Source organism: Mesocricetus auratus, unplaced genomic scaffold (assembly GCF_017639785.1).
Source record: "Mesocricetus auratus isolate SY011 unplaced genomic scaffold, BCM_Maur_2.0 Super-Scaffold_100021, whole genome shotgun sequence".
Taxonomy (NCBI): Eukaryota; Metazoa; Chordata; class Mammalia; order Rodentia; family Cricetidae; genus Mesocricetus; species Mesocricetus auratus.
This window is the reverse complement of record NW_024429202.1, coordinates 18144193-18163152: the sequence shown is the minus strand read 5'-3', so window position 1 is coordinate 18163152 and position 18960 is coordinate 18144193. Positions and strand designations below refer to the sequence as shown.

Genomic DNA, 18960 nt, shown 5'->3' with positions numbered 1-18960 from the left:
AGACCTCAGCATGTTTTGCTTAGCATCAATATAAATATTTAGGTGGAATTTTTAGGTTTTTCTACAGTTCAAGTCCCTCAGTGGTGTCTGTTCATAAGTTACCTCAACTGCAGACAGAGAGCATCGTTCAACCATTCATCAGGCACTTAGAATTCCGACTTACATAAACTCACAAAAAGATTTATTTCACAATCTCCACCGAGATAAGATCTATTTAAGGACTCACTTGCCACAAGCCAGTAGTTCTATGTATTCTCATTCTGGTTTGGTGCCGAGGACTGAATCCATGCTGAGCTCATCATGTTCTATCACCCGGCTACAACCCAGTCTAAGCAAGTTGGTTGTTTGCTTGCTTTGTTTGCTGGGTGTGTGTTGTGGAGAGGGGGACACACAGAGGTCAAAGGACAACCTTTAGGAGTTAGTCCTCACATTTCCACCTTGTTTGAGACAGGATCTTTTGTTACTTCCTAAGCCAAGTTATCTGGCCTCTGAGTTCCTGGAGAGTCTCCGGTTTCTGCCTCCGGTTTCTCACTGGCATGCTGGGATTACAGACACTTGCACTGCTGTGACCAGCTCTGAAATGACTTTCGGAGATCTGAACTGAGATCATGAAGTTGGCATGGCAAGTCCTTTTACCCAGCCTGTCATTTAGTTTTTAAATAAGGATTGGTAACTTTTTCTGGCAATCAAAAGACTTCCTCCAAGTACAAGGTTTCCTCCAACATATGCTATTTCGGTAAAAACAATGCAACAAGCCAAGAATGTAAGTTATTTGGCTTTTATAAGGTGTATTTGGTGACCTTGAAGACACTAGTAATAAGCAGGAATTACAAAATGCTAACATAGACTAAGCCAGTATACTCAAAATGCTACCTTGAAAGTGAAGCATTTAAAGGCGTGGGGGGCCAAGTTTACAGTTTTAAATGACAAGATATTAAAACCTAAATATTAAAGAAGTTAACCAACCAACTACTTGCTTCCTCAGCACGAAGGCACACATACAAGGTAAATCAAGTGTTTTTTTTTTCCTGAAAGCAGACCACTAAAAGCACTTTTAAAATCTTCATGTTTAATAACTGCTGCTAAGGAGACTACATTAATTCACTCTTTTGTGAGACTAAAATTTGTTGCAGCAATGCAGTACAACCTTCTGTTGTTCAGAATAAGAATGAAGAGGTACAGGGACGAGAGGAAGTCAGGGAATGCTAATCCTGAAGGTAGGAATGCTCACAGGATGACTTCACCTCTTTTTCCTGTGCTGTTACAAATTCTCAAATTCAGCCCAAGGGAAGAAGCAAAGCAACGATTTCACTACACACATCCAAACAAGGTTTGGCAAGCTTTCTCAATCTTGCTTTATGATGTTAAAACAAAAAGCTATACTCATCTAAGTCAGCTTGACAAGATTGCATCTATAAGGAAATTACAACTTGAAAGACTTCCTGGAGAGCAACATCAACAAAGAGAGCTAAAGACACACTGCACCAGGTACCCAGGTGAAAAAACTCTAACAACTTCTAAAACAATCAACTGGCAGCATTGAGCTACACTCTCTTGATGGCGATGACAAAAAGTGCTATCGAACATGGCACAGGAATTATCGGATGTAAAGAACGGGATGTCATAGGACCCTGGATCTCTCAGAAAGAGTTCTTCAATTGAGACATTCTGTGCATCCGAGCAGACATTGGGTTTTCGTCTGATCTCTCACATCTGAGTGGACAGCAAAAGCGCCTATGTTAGTAAATAATTTTCTTGATTCTGGGACAGTACCCTTCAATTCTTCAGCATTACTCGGGCCGTGTCGCATAAGAAGTGGGAAGAAGAGAGGGGATGAACTAACAGTTAATTCCTAATGTATCCAAATTAGAATGCAATAAGCGTTGGATCACTATGATCATTTTTTCTTTTAAAGTTTGAATTTTTTCCCTTGAACATCAATGAATTATTCTAGATCATGAAATAAGATTTCTCCCACCAAACATATCACGGTTTAATATCTATATTTGGTGTAATTTTAAACCATTCCCTTCAAGCTGTTTTTGTTTGTTCGTTTGTTTGTTTTGAGACAGGGTTTCTCTGTGTAACAGCTGTCTGTCCTGGAACTCGCTCTATAGACCAAGCTGGGCTTGAACTCACAGAGATCCATCTGCCTATGCCTCCCATGTGATAGGGCTAAGGACATGCACCACTATCACCCAGTCAAGTATTCTTATGTACAAACATGGCTTGAAACTTGGTGTTTAAAGGCATGGGTGTCAATACAATGTGATTGCATCCATATGCTGGTGTGCATGCAGCCTACAGACAAAGCCTGCATTTGGGCACTGAAACCAGGTTGGCGAGGGGGCGAGGTGCCCCTAGAGAAGGTAAGTAAGTAGAGGATGGATAAGGAGGCCTAAGTAGGAGGCAGTAATTCTCAGGAAGGAGAAAGCCTCTTCACACTAGGAAGTATTAAATGGCACAGTATGTAAAAGCACTGAAAATGGACAACGTTTCAGAAGCCAAGAGACAAAAAAAATGAGTAAACCAAGAACTCTTCCAGACAAGTTCAGTCCACTTTGCTGGGAGTCTGATTTTATTATCTCTAGGATTCAGAGGGAGAGAGTGATACATAGTAGGTTTAATTTTTAGTAAGGTTCAATTAGCTGCCGAGGAGATAATTTGTTGGATAAAGACAGGAATAGGGAATATTCCAGAAATAGAGAAAATTTAGGAAATCCCTGGAAGCTATGGTAGTGGCCTTTGAGACTGCCCTCCGAGCTTCACCTTTTCTCTCTAGATCCTAAGCTCCTGCTTATGTTGGTGCGCACGTTAGCAAGATGCCTCCGGTTTTGAGTTCACAAGTTTAGTTTCTATAAAATAACACAAGTGAAGAAGCTAATCATTTTGTGGTTCTGACGATTCTCTGTGTGCTATGTGCTCTGCTTCTCTCTCAGCTGCCTCAACTAGAACTCGTGGGAGATTAAGAAAGTTATTGAAATATTGCACAGGGGTATAACTGCCACTGAAATTCAGTTATTCCCCTCACCGCAGGGCAGGTTCCAGCTCTTTGAAATGGCCCCTTTGGGGAGGATGTCAGAGGATTATAATCTAGCACTCACTGAGCCATTTATAATATCAAAACCCTTCTTTAGACTGCTGAGTTCGAAAGCTAGATCCATTTACACAGTTGAGAATTTTATTTTTTCCTTACTGGTTGAATCCATTGTCTACAGAGTAGAGTTAGAGATTTACTTCCTTGAAGTCCTTCAAGAAATTCCATTTTACGCCATCATTTCATGAAGCAGGGTATTGCACTTTCTACAGCTTTATTAGTGTTTTCAATTTGCACCATTTAATTGTGTCATACTTACAGATCCCTTTTGGCCAGGTAATCCCATGTCTCCCTAAATCAGTAAAACAAAATTATATTAGTACAGTTTATTCACTTTACATAGCTCACTAAAACATCTTCCCAGTGCTATTGTATGACTAACATATGGAAGACCATGTGCAGAGAGAGCCCAGAATTACAGAAAGCAGGTTTGACCCAAAATGTGGTCTGTCATTCCAGTTCATCTACACAACTCTGTGCTTCTGTGTGAGGGAGGCAACCGCCCAGCCCTTGCCTAATTGATCTGTGGACTAACAGGCTGCAATGCGAGCTCTGCGAGGTTCACTCAGGTCTACAGTGCTCCACACCAAGCATAAAAATGTGTAGGAAATAAAATAAAATAATAGCTTCTCTTACCAAACACAATAGACATTAAAAACTACCCACTGAAATTTTATTTTTATATTTCTGTGGTTTTTAAGCCCTTCCCTAAAAATCTATCAAGCAATACATCCATGTTTTCAGTCTTTGAGGAAAAAAAAACGTAGGTGACCTCCTCATCATTAATTTTAGATGAGTTCAGTTCAAGTGTTAAGCATACCTCCACTACAAGATAGAATGATTTAAATTTTAAAACATCCCCTGCACACATAAAATGAACAGAAACTAAAATGCAGTGTTCTCAGAAATTTGCTTTAAAAACAAAAATCCAGAAACTTTGCCCAGTTCAGACATCTCACTTCTGTTTCTTCTAGACCCTGCCAGTCTGAATAAATATTAGCGGACCGTTTGTCTGCTCTTGAAGAGCTCCCAGGCTACTTCACAGGGAAGACCTTACTGGCTGGAGAAGGCTCAATCACACATTTCTACTTTAGGTCTGATCATTCCTGTCCAGACCATCATGACGAGGCGACAGACCCATCAGTTCTGCACACAGAGAGCGTGCTCTGTCCTTGTCCCTTCCCTGGAGACTCGGCAGTCTCTCCCCCTGGAGATGGAGATCATTCCTTCAGATGTTTTCAGGGTAGATCGAATGCTCTCAGTCATATTTGCGAGCCACAGCTCCCTGACCCTAACAAGACATTGTTTCCCCGCTAGGCTCTATTGCTATGCATTCTGTGGTACTATATGAATAACTTGAATGTCTCAATGTGAGACCATGGAAGAATTCACCCTTTCTAAGGGAATTCTGCAGAAGTTTAAAGCTAAGTTTACCAAACCCCCTCACTAGGCCTTGCCTTCAGTATTGGAAATCATTAGTCAAAGTAGAGGAAAAATCCTCTTGGCCTTTAAGATAATCAGAACAATGTCAGAAAGAAAAATCACATCTTTTTCAAAAATTTTAAAGTTTTATATCAACCAATAAAAAAATATCTTACAAGATCACCCCTTGTCCCTGCTTCACCTTCTTCACCAGAGGCACCCTAAAAAATTAAAATAAAATGTCACATGTTTTTCAGTCTTCCATTCATGGGTCAGCTCTAACCAGTCAACAATGACAAGCATTTATAAGTCCCCAAATGCCCCAAGGATCACGTAGGAACTCTCAGTTCCATGACAGCAGGCTAACCCTAACCAAAACAGAAAGGACAGAGGTGAGACCAGGTTCCAGCTACTGGTTGAGTTTAGTTCATTTAATTAAGCTAACAATGACATCTAGCAGTTTTGAAATTCAATAACCCTTGAAAGTGGCATCCTACAGCAAAAATTGGAATCCAGGCATGTGACCGACTCTTCTTTATTTACACATGTTATTTGCTGAGGTCTTGATCAAACAATACTTAAAATGTTATTTTGTGACTTTGAAAGTCTGTCATCTGAATAAAATTCGGCAAGCCAGAGAGACAGGGCCACACTCTTCAAAGAAAGAGCACCGCACAGCACAGGAAACAGCCATTAGCTCCCGCATATGAAAACACTTTGGCTGCACATCAAACTCCATTATTGTTTTCCCTCACTATGCAGCACACTGAGAAAAGCTGGGAGCTGTCATCGTGGCATCACGCCCACAAACCAGCCAGCCCCGCCCTTGTGAAGTGGCATATACCCAATACCGCTAACCACACACTCGACTTACCTGTTCCCCCTTGGGACCTGGTTCGCCAAATACACCCTGGAATGAATAAGATTGGAAACTTTTTCAGTATTCTGAGTTGTGTGCATAAGTTCAGATGAGTCAACGTCCCCGATGAGACAATGGATGGTGGGGTGCGTGAGAGCTCCTCATTTCTCACCACTTAATGAGGACCAGGACCGGAAGAAACCTGTTCTTATTGATAATTGTTCCCCAGATCTCTGGTAACAGGAGAATGTTCCCTGGTCATATCCATGTGAATGAACTTCCACTGATAGGAATATGAACTAAATAAAAACTGTAAGTACAACTGATCCTTGACTCCTCTCAGCCTTTATTTCTCTTCCTTCCGGGAAATTACTGATTTGGTTGGTTTCTTTCTTTGCAACATCAACTCTCAGTAACTTCACTTGTCTTTCCCAGTGTTTCTTTCTGATAATCACTAGAGAAAGTCTTCACCATGCAAAGCAAACCTGATTTCTCACCAAAGAAGGATTCACCCCAGATTAAAAAAAAAAAAAGCATTCAGAGTACTGGATATCTTACCCTGTCGCCTTTCATTCCAGGAAGGCCAGGGGGCCCAGGCAGGCCAGGAAGGCCAGGGCTGCCAAGAGGTCCCTGGAAAACAAACAGAGAATCTCCAAGTCACTGTGCCCACAGTGCTTAATGTTGACAAGCCAGACAGGGCCCTGGGGTATCAACTCGCGTCTAAAATTAATGTGTGGTTAGTTTAGTGATGCCCCTTCAGTTAGTTCCCTCTTGTATCCAAGGAGAGGGGCCAGTGGCCTCCCACCTTCCACCCCACCTCTGAATTCCCTCTTCACTACTCCGCAACAGTGGACTCTTTCAGCCAAAGTCCTGGCGGCATGCTGTCGTTTCTCCCGCTGGGTAAACAGGAGCTATGCAAGGAGCAAAAGCCATCATTCAGCCAGAGTTCTCTCCCACTCCAAGAGGCAGCTGCCAAATGTAGCACTCCATGCCTCTCTGGGTTTTCAAATGCATTCAAACCACACGGGTTAAAATACTCTTGGAGGACATCATAGATACAATTTGAATTCCTTACTTACAGTTTCACATAGTCATATAACAATAAAATGTATAGTTGATTAGATGACCTTTTGCAAATTGGTTTTTCTCTCCCTTCCTATTTTAAAAACCGTATCTGCTTTGTAGGGAGCAAACACACAGAGGCTGGAAACATCACTTACCAGTTTACCTGGAATGCCTGGAGACCCTTCTGGTCCTGCTTCCCCTCTACTGCCCTGTGAAAACATACATGTTGTCACCACCCGGATGTTCAGGCCAGAGCCAAATGCTTAATTATTATATGAAAAAATAGTGCTCCATGCAAGTTTTTGTTAAAATATATGAGTTGCCAAAATCTTCCGCCTTCAGTTCAACTGAAGGTGCAGGCCATCCTTTCAAGATCTAATTGTCCTCTGTGGACCCTGCTCATGGAATCTGCTCATGCTGTTCCATGGGTGCAGGCCATTGGAAATATCCACTCCCTGTACATGCAATGAAAATGTTCAGCATGTAAGTTACACCCTATTTTATATCATGGATATCCATATATACACAGTTTATACCCTCACTTAGACATGTTCTTGGGGTATTCCATACCCACTCTTTTGGCACGGTGCCATCTCTGTGTTGCACAGTAAGCACTGGTGTCTACAAATACTTTGAAGGAACAGCTGGCAAGGGATTGCTTATCTCAACACAGGCATAATAAGATGGAAACACAAGACAGAGCTGCTTGCCTGTAAATCACTACTGCGACCTCAAGAAGACACAGATGGTAGGCATTTATAAACTTTCTGAGATAGAATTTCTTGTTTCACTCATTCTAGGTCTAAATATGTCTTCAAGGATTACAGACTTTGAGAAGTGTGACTCACTATGAAGATCTGCTAACAGCGATGCTAATTTTATTTTGTGGGCCAATTTCAAGATTTTTATTTGAAATCTAAGTCTTCAAATTTCTATTCTAAAAAAAATTCTATTCTGCTTGAAACCTTAAACTTTAAAGAAAAGGAACTTTTGAGAAAAGGAGATGTGTGACTTTTCCTTCTGTTCTTAAGGACTCAACAGTTTCATGCAATCTGACTAAAGCCTGTTGTATAGCTAATGCTTTGTTGAGCTGAGTGAAACACGGTGGAACACTAGTAGTCAACCACATTTCCTTTGGGATCTACTTTAAAACTGGAAAGAATGATTTCAGTTAGTTTTTCTATAAAATGATATATCAGCTCCAGTTTAGTATACTCAAAATTTTAATATACTTTTAATACATTTTAATATTCAAATACATTTTAATATACTTTAATTCTTCCAAATGCTTCTGGTAAGATTATTTTATTCTGTCCTGTATGTTACTCATTTCAACTTTAGGTTGAAAAAAAGTCAAGATCCATAAACCTTCAGAATTTTTGATTTCTTTAAAAGTTGCCACATTACAACAGCCTCTGTCTGTGGGCTGTAATTTCATTGTAGTCATTTCATATGATTTATAAGTGATTGAAACTCAATGCTCTTAAGTACTTTCTCAATAATTTCTCTATTAACATGTCAGATGTAAGCATTTGGAACAATACATTGGTCCTTAAACCCATGAGCATCTTGGAAACCCGAAGCCATGCCCATGAGGACGGAAGGAGGTAAATCTAGATGAAAAGTGACCACTGTAATGGTTTTTTTCTATCCACTGTAAAGATTATCTTCTGACCTTTCTCCAGACACCTGCCTCGGGAAAGGCTCATGGGCCCACCCTTCCCTGGGAAACTATTGACTAAGGATGCATTCTGGAGGAAGGAGAGTCAGTAGCATAGACTCTAGTGAGTCCCCCATGCTCCAGAGGACTGCATTACACCTGTGCTCACACTGACATAGCCCAAGAATAAGCTTAACTTAGAAAAATGCAACAAAAGAGATTAGCTTCTGCTCCAATTAGTTTGGCCTAGACCTTCCAAGTTCAAGATGGCTTCTCTTCAGGATACATATACCACTGGCATTTTCAAATAGTCCTCCACTGCCTTGTGATACAGACCCTCAATGTCATTGGTCTAACCTGACTTTAATCTTTAAAACTAGCCAGGTGTTGGTGGAGTACGCCTTTAATCCTAGCACTGGGGAGGCAGAGGCAGGCGGATCTCTGTGAGTTCGAGGTCAGCTTGATCTACAGAGTGAGTTCCAGAAAAAGCTCCAAACGATACAGAGAAACCCTGTCTTGAAAAAATATTATAAAAAATATCGTCACTGGTGAACAAAAACAGGTATCAGAAGAAAGCAGAAAGCTTGGTCTCCAACAGAGTCGCATGCATTTACTTCTAATTCACTTCTAAACAAAAGAGCCATACTATTATATCAAAATTAAAGACAATTAGTATAGTTCTCTTTCAAAAACCAAATATTAAGGCTATATACCCTTTGGTTTATTCTTGGGAGAATTAAATATCTTATGAGTCAAAAGCAAGGATTCTGTCTGCTGAAACCTTATTTTTGCCTATCTTTCATAACTTCTTACCATTTGTTCCCCAAATCCTTCCCAAGCTTGCAGTAAGTACCCATGGATGACTCAGAGTACCACTACTGACATGTTACACTGCTAGAAGGATGAACCCAAGAGAACTCGTTGTGTATGTAGGACCGTGAGAAAGACCCATGATGTGTGGATGTGTGCTCTTCTGCTTCTACACAAACAGCTACGTTCTATGTTCTTCACTCCCTTGTCACATACTCCAGGCTATTCCAAATGTTTCTATTTCTATAGACATCACCTCACGGGGAAAGTCTGAATCAACATTTTCATAACAGTATCCAAACAATTACCAAAGCGTTAAGGACAGGTTTTCGGATAGTCATTTTTGTGGTTTCTGTATAACACACACACACACACACACACACACACACACACACACACACACTCTGCATTCACTTGCGTAAATTTTTTTATGTAAGAAGAAAAGGATGAGCAGTCAAGTTATAAATGGCCACTCTAAAAAAACATAGATTAAACATATTCTAACATTAACTAGGCAAAGCTCATAAATGATACAGTCTTGGGCTCCAACAGCGTGTGGTCACCACACTCTCAGGTGTGGACAGTGGAGACTGGTACAGAAAGTCCCCTCCCAGTGGCTGGTTTTTACCCACCCCATGACAATAACAGTCTCCATTTATAACAAGAGAATCAGAAGGCATCAGAATCAAGACAGAGATCTGCCAGTTACTACGTGAGATTGTACTAAAGAGGTCTTTGTTTAACTCAGGATTCCTGTGCTTCCACAGGCACAGGGAAAACTTCAGATGCCAACGCATCCCTAAGGGGCAACCGAGGCTATAGAGAAGATGTGGAGCGTCTGTTGCTGCTGTGGCTATGAACGACTCCTCTACACTGGGGTTACCAGCGCTTCGTTCCGTAGTCCCTGTTCTAACTCAGCCCTCTTCACCTCTGACTAATTCTGTGCCTCTAGTGTAATGAACACCCAGGAATCAGTCTGGGCTTGTGCATTTGTCTTTACCAATTTTACTTCAACTTCTGATAAAAGCGTAAGACTGAGGGGTAGCAGGGAGAGCTGTGGTTGGAATGTAAAATTAAAGAAAATATTTAAAATGGGAAAAAGCTTAAGAATGAAATCTTAAATTTAAAAATGGTTAAATGTCTTATACCAGCAGAATTCAGGAAACAAGTACCCACTGACAGCCACGCTATGGGGAGGTGACGGCATGAGATTGCAGAGAGACAGACACCAAGTAATTCAAGTTGATGCCTTTTCACTTATGAGGGAACTATTAGGCATTTATAAAACATCACAAAAAATCTGGATATTTAATGTGACTTAATGCTACCATAATAGTTCCAAAAGAATTAACTCCATCCCATCACTTTAAATGTCATGGCTCTCATATTTCCCATGTTTCCAAAATTTCCCCAAATGCTAGCTACCTGAAGAATAAACACTATCTTTGGTGCATGCTAGCTAAATTTTGGAAGTGAGAAATTATACATCATTATATTCAGCCCGTTCTGTATACTAAATCTCTCTCTCTCTCTCTGGCAACAGCAAAAAGGGAAGATGCTGGTTTAGCCCAAAAGATCAATCCTGATTTCTCTAGACTGTTTCTTTTATCAATTCATTTTCCTATTAAATTGGAAAATCTCATGAGCTCTACCTCAGGGAATAGCTTTCCATTTGTTGCAAGAATGTTTTAAAGGATTCAATTTTATGATATGATATAGTTGTATTTATCTTGCACGGATTTAAATATTCCCTTATACATAGGCAGAGAAAAATCTGTCTGAATGTTTAGCATCACACATATCAACTTTATACACCATTGCCGAGGGCTGGGCAGACTGGGGTGCAGCGTAGATATCTCAACAGCACACCATCTGGTTCCCATATGGAGACCTCTCTGCTTGGGGTGTTGTGTTGAGATGGAGCAGGGGTCTCCAGGAATAGTACAATGGGAACACACGATGTTCTGAAGGAGGTAAATCAGCAGGGTGCCATCCCCAATGGAACCAAGTGAGCAGAGCAACCACAATCCACTCATCTAAAAAACTGGCAAGTTCAAAGAAGCCTGGCGGGTGGTTGGCTAGGAGCCACCAAAATGTAGTACCACATCAGAGGCCAGTCTCTTTGCCTGCTCTGAATCAAGAGACACTCAAGCCCATTATAAACCAAGAGAGAGTGCAGCAGAGAAGGCCTACACATATGTGGTAGTGGTTCCCATGAAATCACTAGAGCAATGGTTCTCAACCTGAGGGCCACAACCCCTGCACGGGTGGATCAAGCCTCGCACAGGGGTCACCTGAGACCATGAGGAAACACAGATATTTACATCACCATGTATAACAGAAGCAAAATTACAGTTATGAAGTAGCAACGAAAATAATTTTATGGTTGGGCGGTCACCACCACAGGAGGAACTTTATTGAAGTGTTGCAGCATTAGGAAGGTTGAGAACCACTGTTCTAGAGGTCAATTTAAATAAAAAAGGAAAAAAACAATAATAATAATAGTAATAACTAGTCCTTCTTGCGATCGAAACAACAAAAATTAATTGCAAAGACATTCATCTAGGAAGCGTTAGACACATGTTCTAATCCAGTCTACTCAGTTTGATTTAAATTTACAGGAAAGTCTGACCAAACTTGCCAACCGTAGGTGGAAATGTATGAATCTGTCTACAAAACGGAATTCAATGATGTAAATGGAGGAGTAAATGTACCCTCCAGGAGAGCACTTTGGTGCTAAAGCTTTGCCATTTTTTCTCTGAAAAACAACTACTGCAGATGAGAAGTCAGTTATTACCAATGACAGTGCATGCCCAGGATTTCTTATGCTTCCAAGTCAACCTATTCCAAGAAACCTTGAGTCCTACCTCGTGGCAGGCACTAGGTAATGAGATGTAAGAAGCACAGAGATGAACGGGGCATCCCTCAGTCTCCCTGCAGGCCACAGCAGGGAACACAGAGGAGTCAACGGTTATGAACTTCAGGACAAGTTGGCAGGGGATGATGACCCCTAGAAATGGAGAAGAGCTCCAACGAAATGAATCCACAGAGTGACATGCGGGAAACAAGTGGGCTAAGAAGTGTCAGAGAAGTTAGTGAGCTTCACAGAACTAAGTGTGGCCTCCCACGGATGCCAGCAGAAGTGAGAAGTCTATGCCTGGGGTGTTGCTCAGTGGCTAAAGCACTTGTCACAGGTGTGAAGAGCAGAGTTCAGATCTCCAGAACCCATATAAATGCCAGCCTGGAATCCCAGCACTAGAAAGACAAGACAGAGGACCCCTGGAACAAGCTGGCTAGCCAGACTAGCCTATCAGCGAGCTCTGGGTTTAACTGAGGGACTCCCACTCCAAGCATAAGGTGAAGCACAGTTGGGAAGGATTTCTGTTGCCCACCTTGGGTTTCCACACATGTGCCACATGTGTCTGCACACATGGGGACACCATATACACACACATACCAGACACACATGCACATGAGAGAAAGAAAGAGAGCAGAAGGGAGGGAGGGAAGGAGGGAGGAGATAGGTAACTAGAAAGTTATCAAATAGTTTAGACTGTCTCTTGCCAGTACAAATTCATAATTTTTTTGCTTTGGTTTTTATTGTTTTGCTGTTATTAAGATAAGGTCTCACTCTGTAGCCTTGGTTTGCCCAGAACTTGCTGTATAGAGCTGGCTAGGCATGAATTCACAGAGATCCACTCGATTCTGGCTCCTAGGTACTGGGATTAAAAACCACCATGCTCAGCCATTAAGGATTTTTAAATGGGGTGATAGGGGATGTCCTTTTTTTACATGTTAGTCTTATTGGTTAATTAATAAAACACTGTTGGGCCAATGGCCAATGAGGCAGTAGGCAGTAAGATAGGCAGGAGTAGGAGAGGAGGAGAAGTCTGGGAAAGGTAGGCAGGAGAGCCTGCCAGGGTCAATCACCATGTAGCAGGCAAATGAGTTGCAGGTCCGCATTCTCTGGTAAGATAAGACCACATGGAAATACTTAGATTAATAGAAATGGGTTCATAATTAAGACAGAGCTAGCCAATAAGAAGCCCAAGCCATCAGCCAACAGTTTCATAATTAGTATAAGTCTTTGTGTGTTTATTTGGGGCTCAAGGGCAGTGGGACCTGGCGAGCCAGAAAGCGCATGTTACAAAAGGGAGGAAAAGTTAGTATGGAAACTGTACTTTAGAAAGACCAATACTCTGGTGTGTGCACAATGGAGGTACTACCATTTCTTGGAGCCTTTGGGATTGTGTTTGACGATTTCATTTGTCCCAATGACTATGGCTACTTCAATAGTATTCTAGAGTGGCAGTCATGGATATGATACATCACACAACATGCAAGAGTGGTAGAAAACACGGGATATCATTGGAGTCCTATTGAGACAAATTGGTGGAGGTGTAAAGACCAGAGCTGATGAAGCAGAACACTACAGTAGCCCAAGTGGTCCTGAGTCAAGTCAGGGTGAAGAAGCCGAAAAGAAGGCCCATATAAAGGGACTGAAAAAAGACAGAATCAATAGATGTATATTTGGATCTGTTTCTGTGTTCTCACTTGTAGTGTTTGTTTATTTCCTTGTTTTTATTATCTAGAAGACTGAAACCAAGAATTGAAAATGAAGGTCAGAGAGAGTTTTGTGAAGTCAGAGTTAAGCACATAATGTGAATTTTAAAAATTATCTATTTTATGGTTTTTACTATATTATGCAGTGCCTAAGGAGGTCAGAAAAGGGCAACAGACTCCATTGGACAGAAGTTACAGATACTTGTGAGCTTCCACATGGATGCTGGGAATAGAACCCAGATCCCCAGAGGAGCAGACAGTGCTCTTAACTGAGGAGCCATCTCTTTAGCCCCAGTGTAAATTTCTCTATAGAGTTTACAATATATCTTCCAGTAGGAAAATACTCATTGTTGTTGTCTGTAAAGCTAGTAGGCAATTCATCCTTACAAGTTCCCATGTTTGCACTTAAGAAATAAGGAAGTTTCTCTAAAGTTTAAGTGGAGAGTCACTCCCAAGTATACACTCAAGGGAATTTAAAAGCATTCACAGGAAAATGTGATCACAAAAGTTCATGGTGGAATGTTCCTAACAGTCAAAAGTGTAGACCCACAAGCCTATACCTGATGAGTGGGTGAAAAAGACGGGATGTGTCTGTGCAATTTGTCCATACAATTAACTGTCATGTAGCAATAAGTAGGGATGAAATTCTGGAACATGCTGCAGAATGCATGAGTGTTGAGACATCAAGCTAAATGAAAGAAGACATATTGTATGGATTCACTCATATAAATGTTTCAGCATCAGCAAAGCCATAGGGACAGAAGTGGAGTTGGGATTGCATAGAGCTGAAGCGTAGGGATTGGGGATGCATGCCTGGAAGTAAGAACAGGGTTTCCTTAGTGGGTGATGAAAGTATTCCAAAATTGATGGTGGCAATAGCTGCATAATTTTGTGACTATACTAAAAAATAAATGTCATGTATATTAAGTGGGAATCTATATACTATGTGAATTACATCTGAATAACAGTTTTTAACCACACTAAAATATTTCCAACATGAGATGGAAATAAAAAAAGTCCCAGCCAGGGGTAGCACATGCCTTTAATCCTAGCACTTAGGAGGCAGAGGAAGGAAGATCTCTATGAGTTCCAGGCCAGCTTGGTCTACAAAGTGAATTCCAACACAGCCAGAGATGTTACACAGAGAAGTCCTGTCTAAAAAAAAGAAAAAGCACTTTCTGCTTCTCTTAAACACACCATTTTGGTAGCATTTAAGATGTACTGGATGGATGGATAGATAGATGGATGGATAGATAGATAGATAGATAGATAGATAGATAGATAGATATTCTCATTTTGTTGTCTATCTGAACCAGATGGACGTGCACATGGTCAAAACCATTTATGAATTCACAAGAAAGGGACACTCAGCAAAGTTGTCAGAGGGAAGGCATGGGAGAAGAGTACTTACAGGGAGCCCCCTGGGGCCTCGAGGTCCCACCTCTCCTGGAGGCCCTTGTTGGCCCTGTGAAAAGGAAAGCAGATAGAGAAACAGTTAACGAATGTCTCCTGGTAACTATGGGTCATAATGGACGGAAATCTTAACTGCAGTCTTACTGGTTTTCCTGAGCTTCCCAACTGGCCAGGCTTCCCCGGAGCACCTGTGTTACCCTAAAGATAAAAAGTGCACCTTTTAGAGTAATTCAAACTCAAATGCAATCATCAACCTGCCTTACCCACACCAGGCATTGTGTATTTAAATAGCATTAATCTCCTGGTTTCACACTGAGATTTTGGGAGGATACAGATTTCTTTCCTATGTCTGTGTTTGTATGCACATATGAGCAAATGTTCACATGCATATGTATGTCTGTGGGTGTGAGTGCACCTGCGTGCATATGAAGCCCTGAGTTCTTCCTTGTGTGTAATTCTTCAGGCACAATCCACCTGCTTTTAATGAGACACAGTCTCACACTGGCCTGAAACTCATCCTGTAGGCTAAGCTGGCCATTCACCAAGCTGAAAGCATCTTTCCAGTGCTGTGGGCACATGCCTGGCCTTTTGCAGGAGACCTGGGCATCAAACTCAGGCAAGCTCTTTACAAACCACACCACCTTGCCAGTCTCAAAGCCTACTTTATCATGTTTTACCTACGTTATCCTAAAGAAAAGTTGTTACCACTGTTTCCTTTCCTTTACCTATTGCTTTCATTGACCTGTTTTTTAACTCTCTGTAGACGATAACCTGACATCAATTCTATAACTTAGTAGTAGAGTCCTTCAGGAGGAGGTGTGGGAGGGAGAACTTTGGTTGGAATGTAAAACTAAATTTAAAATACAAACAAATAAATATTTAAAAAAAAGAAAAAGAAAAACTGGTCTGAGTTCTAAGGAGAAAACATCCACTATGAGATGGAAGAGCCCCAGAATCCTGGAACCCATGGGGAGTTGATGGAGTCAGTGAGGTTGGGTACCACCCAGAGAAATAGAAAAAAACAATATAGTCCGTATTTTAAGGAGTCAGAAACCATGATGCAGCCTCTGTCTTAAACTAGCAAAGAATGACGTTCTCATGAAGGAAGCCTCCTCAGCAGATTTTTGCAGCTGGGAAAGAGGTTTAGAACGTGACCCATTAAAACTTTTGCTTTTCTGATTTCTTCTTGGAGTTAAATATACAATCAAATCCAGGCTGGGTGTGTTAAAACTGTAACTCATAAAGGTATAAAACCAAGTATCAACTGATAGTTGTTTGTTTTGTTTTGTTTGCTTTACCTTTTCACCAGCAACACCTTTTGCCCCAGGAATCCCAGGTATACCCTAAAAGAAAACACACAGATTCTGGGTTTAACAGTCTCATCTGAGGATCCATCAAACTCCAAATGCCAAACCCAGCATCTGAGAAGAGGTGGACGAGATCATGGCAACCTGAAAGGCAGTGTGGGGAGATGCTGCCTCATTCCCAAATCAGTAAGTACCAGAGTCACATATGGTGCACACCACTCTGCTTTACTTGTCTCCAGCCTGTTAAGCCTGAACCTTAAGGAAACGATCCAAGTTAAAGTTTTTTTTTGAATGACCTTTCAAGCCAGAATTCATCTCTGTCCTCATATCAACAGACAATCTTTTGGGCAGGACAGATGCTATAGGGACATAATATTGCTTCTTGCACAGAATAATAAAATCCTCATTTATCTCATTTGGGTATTGGGAGTCCTTATTTCCCCTGACAGCTTACAAAGTGCCAGATGCCATAACAGATTGGGAGCCAGTTCTTGATACTACCAAATATTCTTTGTTACCTCAAAAGATTGGCCTTCAAAGACTCAAAAGCAAACCCCACAAACAATGTATTCCATATGAACTTTCAGCCATACTAATGTAGGGAAATATCAATTTCAATGTTTCAAAGTATCACCTAAGCCAGGACTGGTAACCTTTCTCAGACTATCCCTGAGAAATCTTTTAGTATCCTCGTGTCTCAAATCTGCTCATAAGAACTCCACGACTGGCTAGAAGCAAGGCAAGAGACCAAGCAGCACCCACTGCCCTGGAGTATTTAAGGAAGATAATAGGAAAGGCAGACCCAAACCATAAAACAAAATAGTATGTAAGAGAATGTACTACTATTTTTATGCTTCTTAGGCAAATGACTAGCTAATCACAGAGGGAAACATTAAAAAACAAAAAATAGAGCATCATTTTTCCTCAGAATTTAACAAGTTGCAGAGTGCATCCATCCCTTGGAATTCATCTTTTTATCATGTACATAAAACTTGAACATGGAAGCAGCCAAAGTTGAGCACATACCGGCAACCCCTGCAATCCCACATCGCCAGGAGGTCCAGGCTTCCCTGCTTCACCCTGAAAGCAAAGTTCTTAATCACACAATTGTTCCTTTATGAACTGGTATGTTCTTCTAAGAAAGAGGTGTGCAGATATTTTAGGTAAAAATATTATTCCAGCAGTTAACCTCAGCGTACTTTTAAATTACTTCGCTCAGGATAGGTGGCGGGTAGGACACAGGACACACATTCAAACAGAGTTTCCCTCAGTCTACTTTCATCAATGGGGCTATTTTACTGAGTTCCTAAGACAAGCAAATATGTCGACTATTTTAATAAGAATTTTGCAGTGGGCAATTTCAAAATTGAAAGACGGGGGAAAATGCCAGAGCTGTTTAAGCAAACTTCCTGGTAATGGTGCAATGGAAATGCCAAGCATAGTCGTCCAGAGCAGAGAACTCCCCATTCACACAGGACTAGACCACACAGTTACCTTGGTCCCTGGCATTCCAGGTATTCCGTCGCGACCATCTATGCCTGGCAAGCCCTAAGGACACACAAATAGCACACTGTGTCTTAGAAACAGTCACATTTTTCTTCTCCGCGTTATTTCCTGAAGTTCCGTGCTAGCCGGTAACCTTGGGAACTGTACTATAGCCCAGGACTTACCGTGTCTCCTTTGGGCCCAGGGGATCCAGGAATTCCTCGGGAACCTTGAGCACCCTGTAGGTCGGAAAAGAAACAAGAAAACAAGGCATCTTCAATGAGTGCATTGCGTAGGTCATACAAACACACACAATCAACAAATAATTCAGTGATGAGGGCTCGTCTATACTCACTCTGTCTCCCCTAGGACCGGCTTCTCCTGGAGGGCCTCGTTGTCCTTGATCACCCTGCATAAATGCAGAAGTTCCCAGTATGAACAAAAATGACTTACTTAAGGGTGTTTGGAGGTGAGAAAACATCAACCACGCTGAAGACTATGGAGTAACTTTTTTTTAAGCATATGAATATGTGGCCTGTGTGTTATGTCTGTGCACCACTTGTATGTCTGGTGCCTGAGGATGCTGGAAGCTGGTATCAGATCCCCTAGAAGTTGTAGATGGTTTTGAGCTACCATGTGGGTGCTGGGAATTGAGCCATGGTTCTAAACAACTAAACCATCTCTCTCACTACTATTAACTGAGCCTCTTTGTCCACAATAACTTTGACCTATCAAACATGCTCAGTTTAAAAAAATCTTGGAAAAATTAGAGTTTTGATGATCGATATTGCCATAGGGATAAGTGAGGTTGTATGTCTTCTGCTTTCATTTAGATGCATAATGGTTCTGTGCTCTGGGTGTACATGAGCAATGGATTGAATTCCACCTTAAAAGCAACAACATTGTTTACTGCATCCATGTATAAGCTAATCTCATTGACTGTTATGGTAGGTTGAGGTACAGATTAGACACTGTATTTTCTCTTTGCTATTTAGTTCCCACTTCGATAATAATAGTTTCTGTAAAAAGTATCCACGATACATGCTATATGTAGAAATAGATGAGAAGATGTCTTTCTTAAAATTTAGGTTTTAAGAATTGTTTAGCTACCCCAGGTTTAACCTGGCTCTCTGTTGCCATTTCTCAACTCAGACTGCTCAACTTCATCTTAGACATCATCTACAACATTTCATTCATTCATTCATTCAGTCCTCTCGTCTCAAAACATACCTTTCCTCTAGGCAGCAGGAGTCCTGTGATAACACAAATAACATCACCA

General features: G+C 41.2%; 1 protein-coding gene across 1 annotated transcript in view; it reads right to left on the bottom strand.

Annotated features, from left to right (window-relative positions):
• Positions 1–18960, bottom strand: part of Col9a1 (collagen type IX alpha 1 chain) — an 82961-nt gene that overhangs the window by 16979 nt on the left and 47022 nt on the right. The window contains 12 exon segments of the mRNA XM_005086519.3: positions 3357–3389; positions 4696–4740; positions 5394–5429; positions 5937–6008; positions 6599–6652; positions 14888–14941; positions 15034–15087; positions 16188–16232; positions 17223–17276; positions 17691–17744; positions 17867–17920; positions 18037–18090. Of these exon segments, the coding sequence (XP_005086576.1) occupies positions 3357–3389; positions 4696–4740; positions 5394–5429; positions 5937–6008; positions 6599–6652; positions 14888–14941; positions 15034–15087; positions 16188–16232; positions 17223–17276; positions 17691–17744; positions 17867–17920; positions 18037–18090 (609 nt within the window).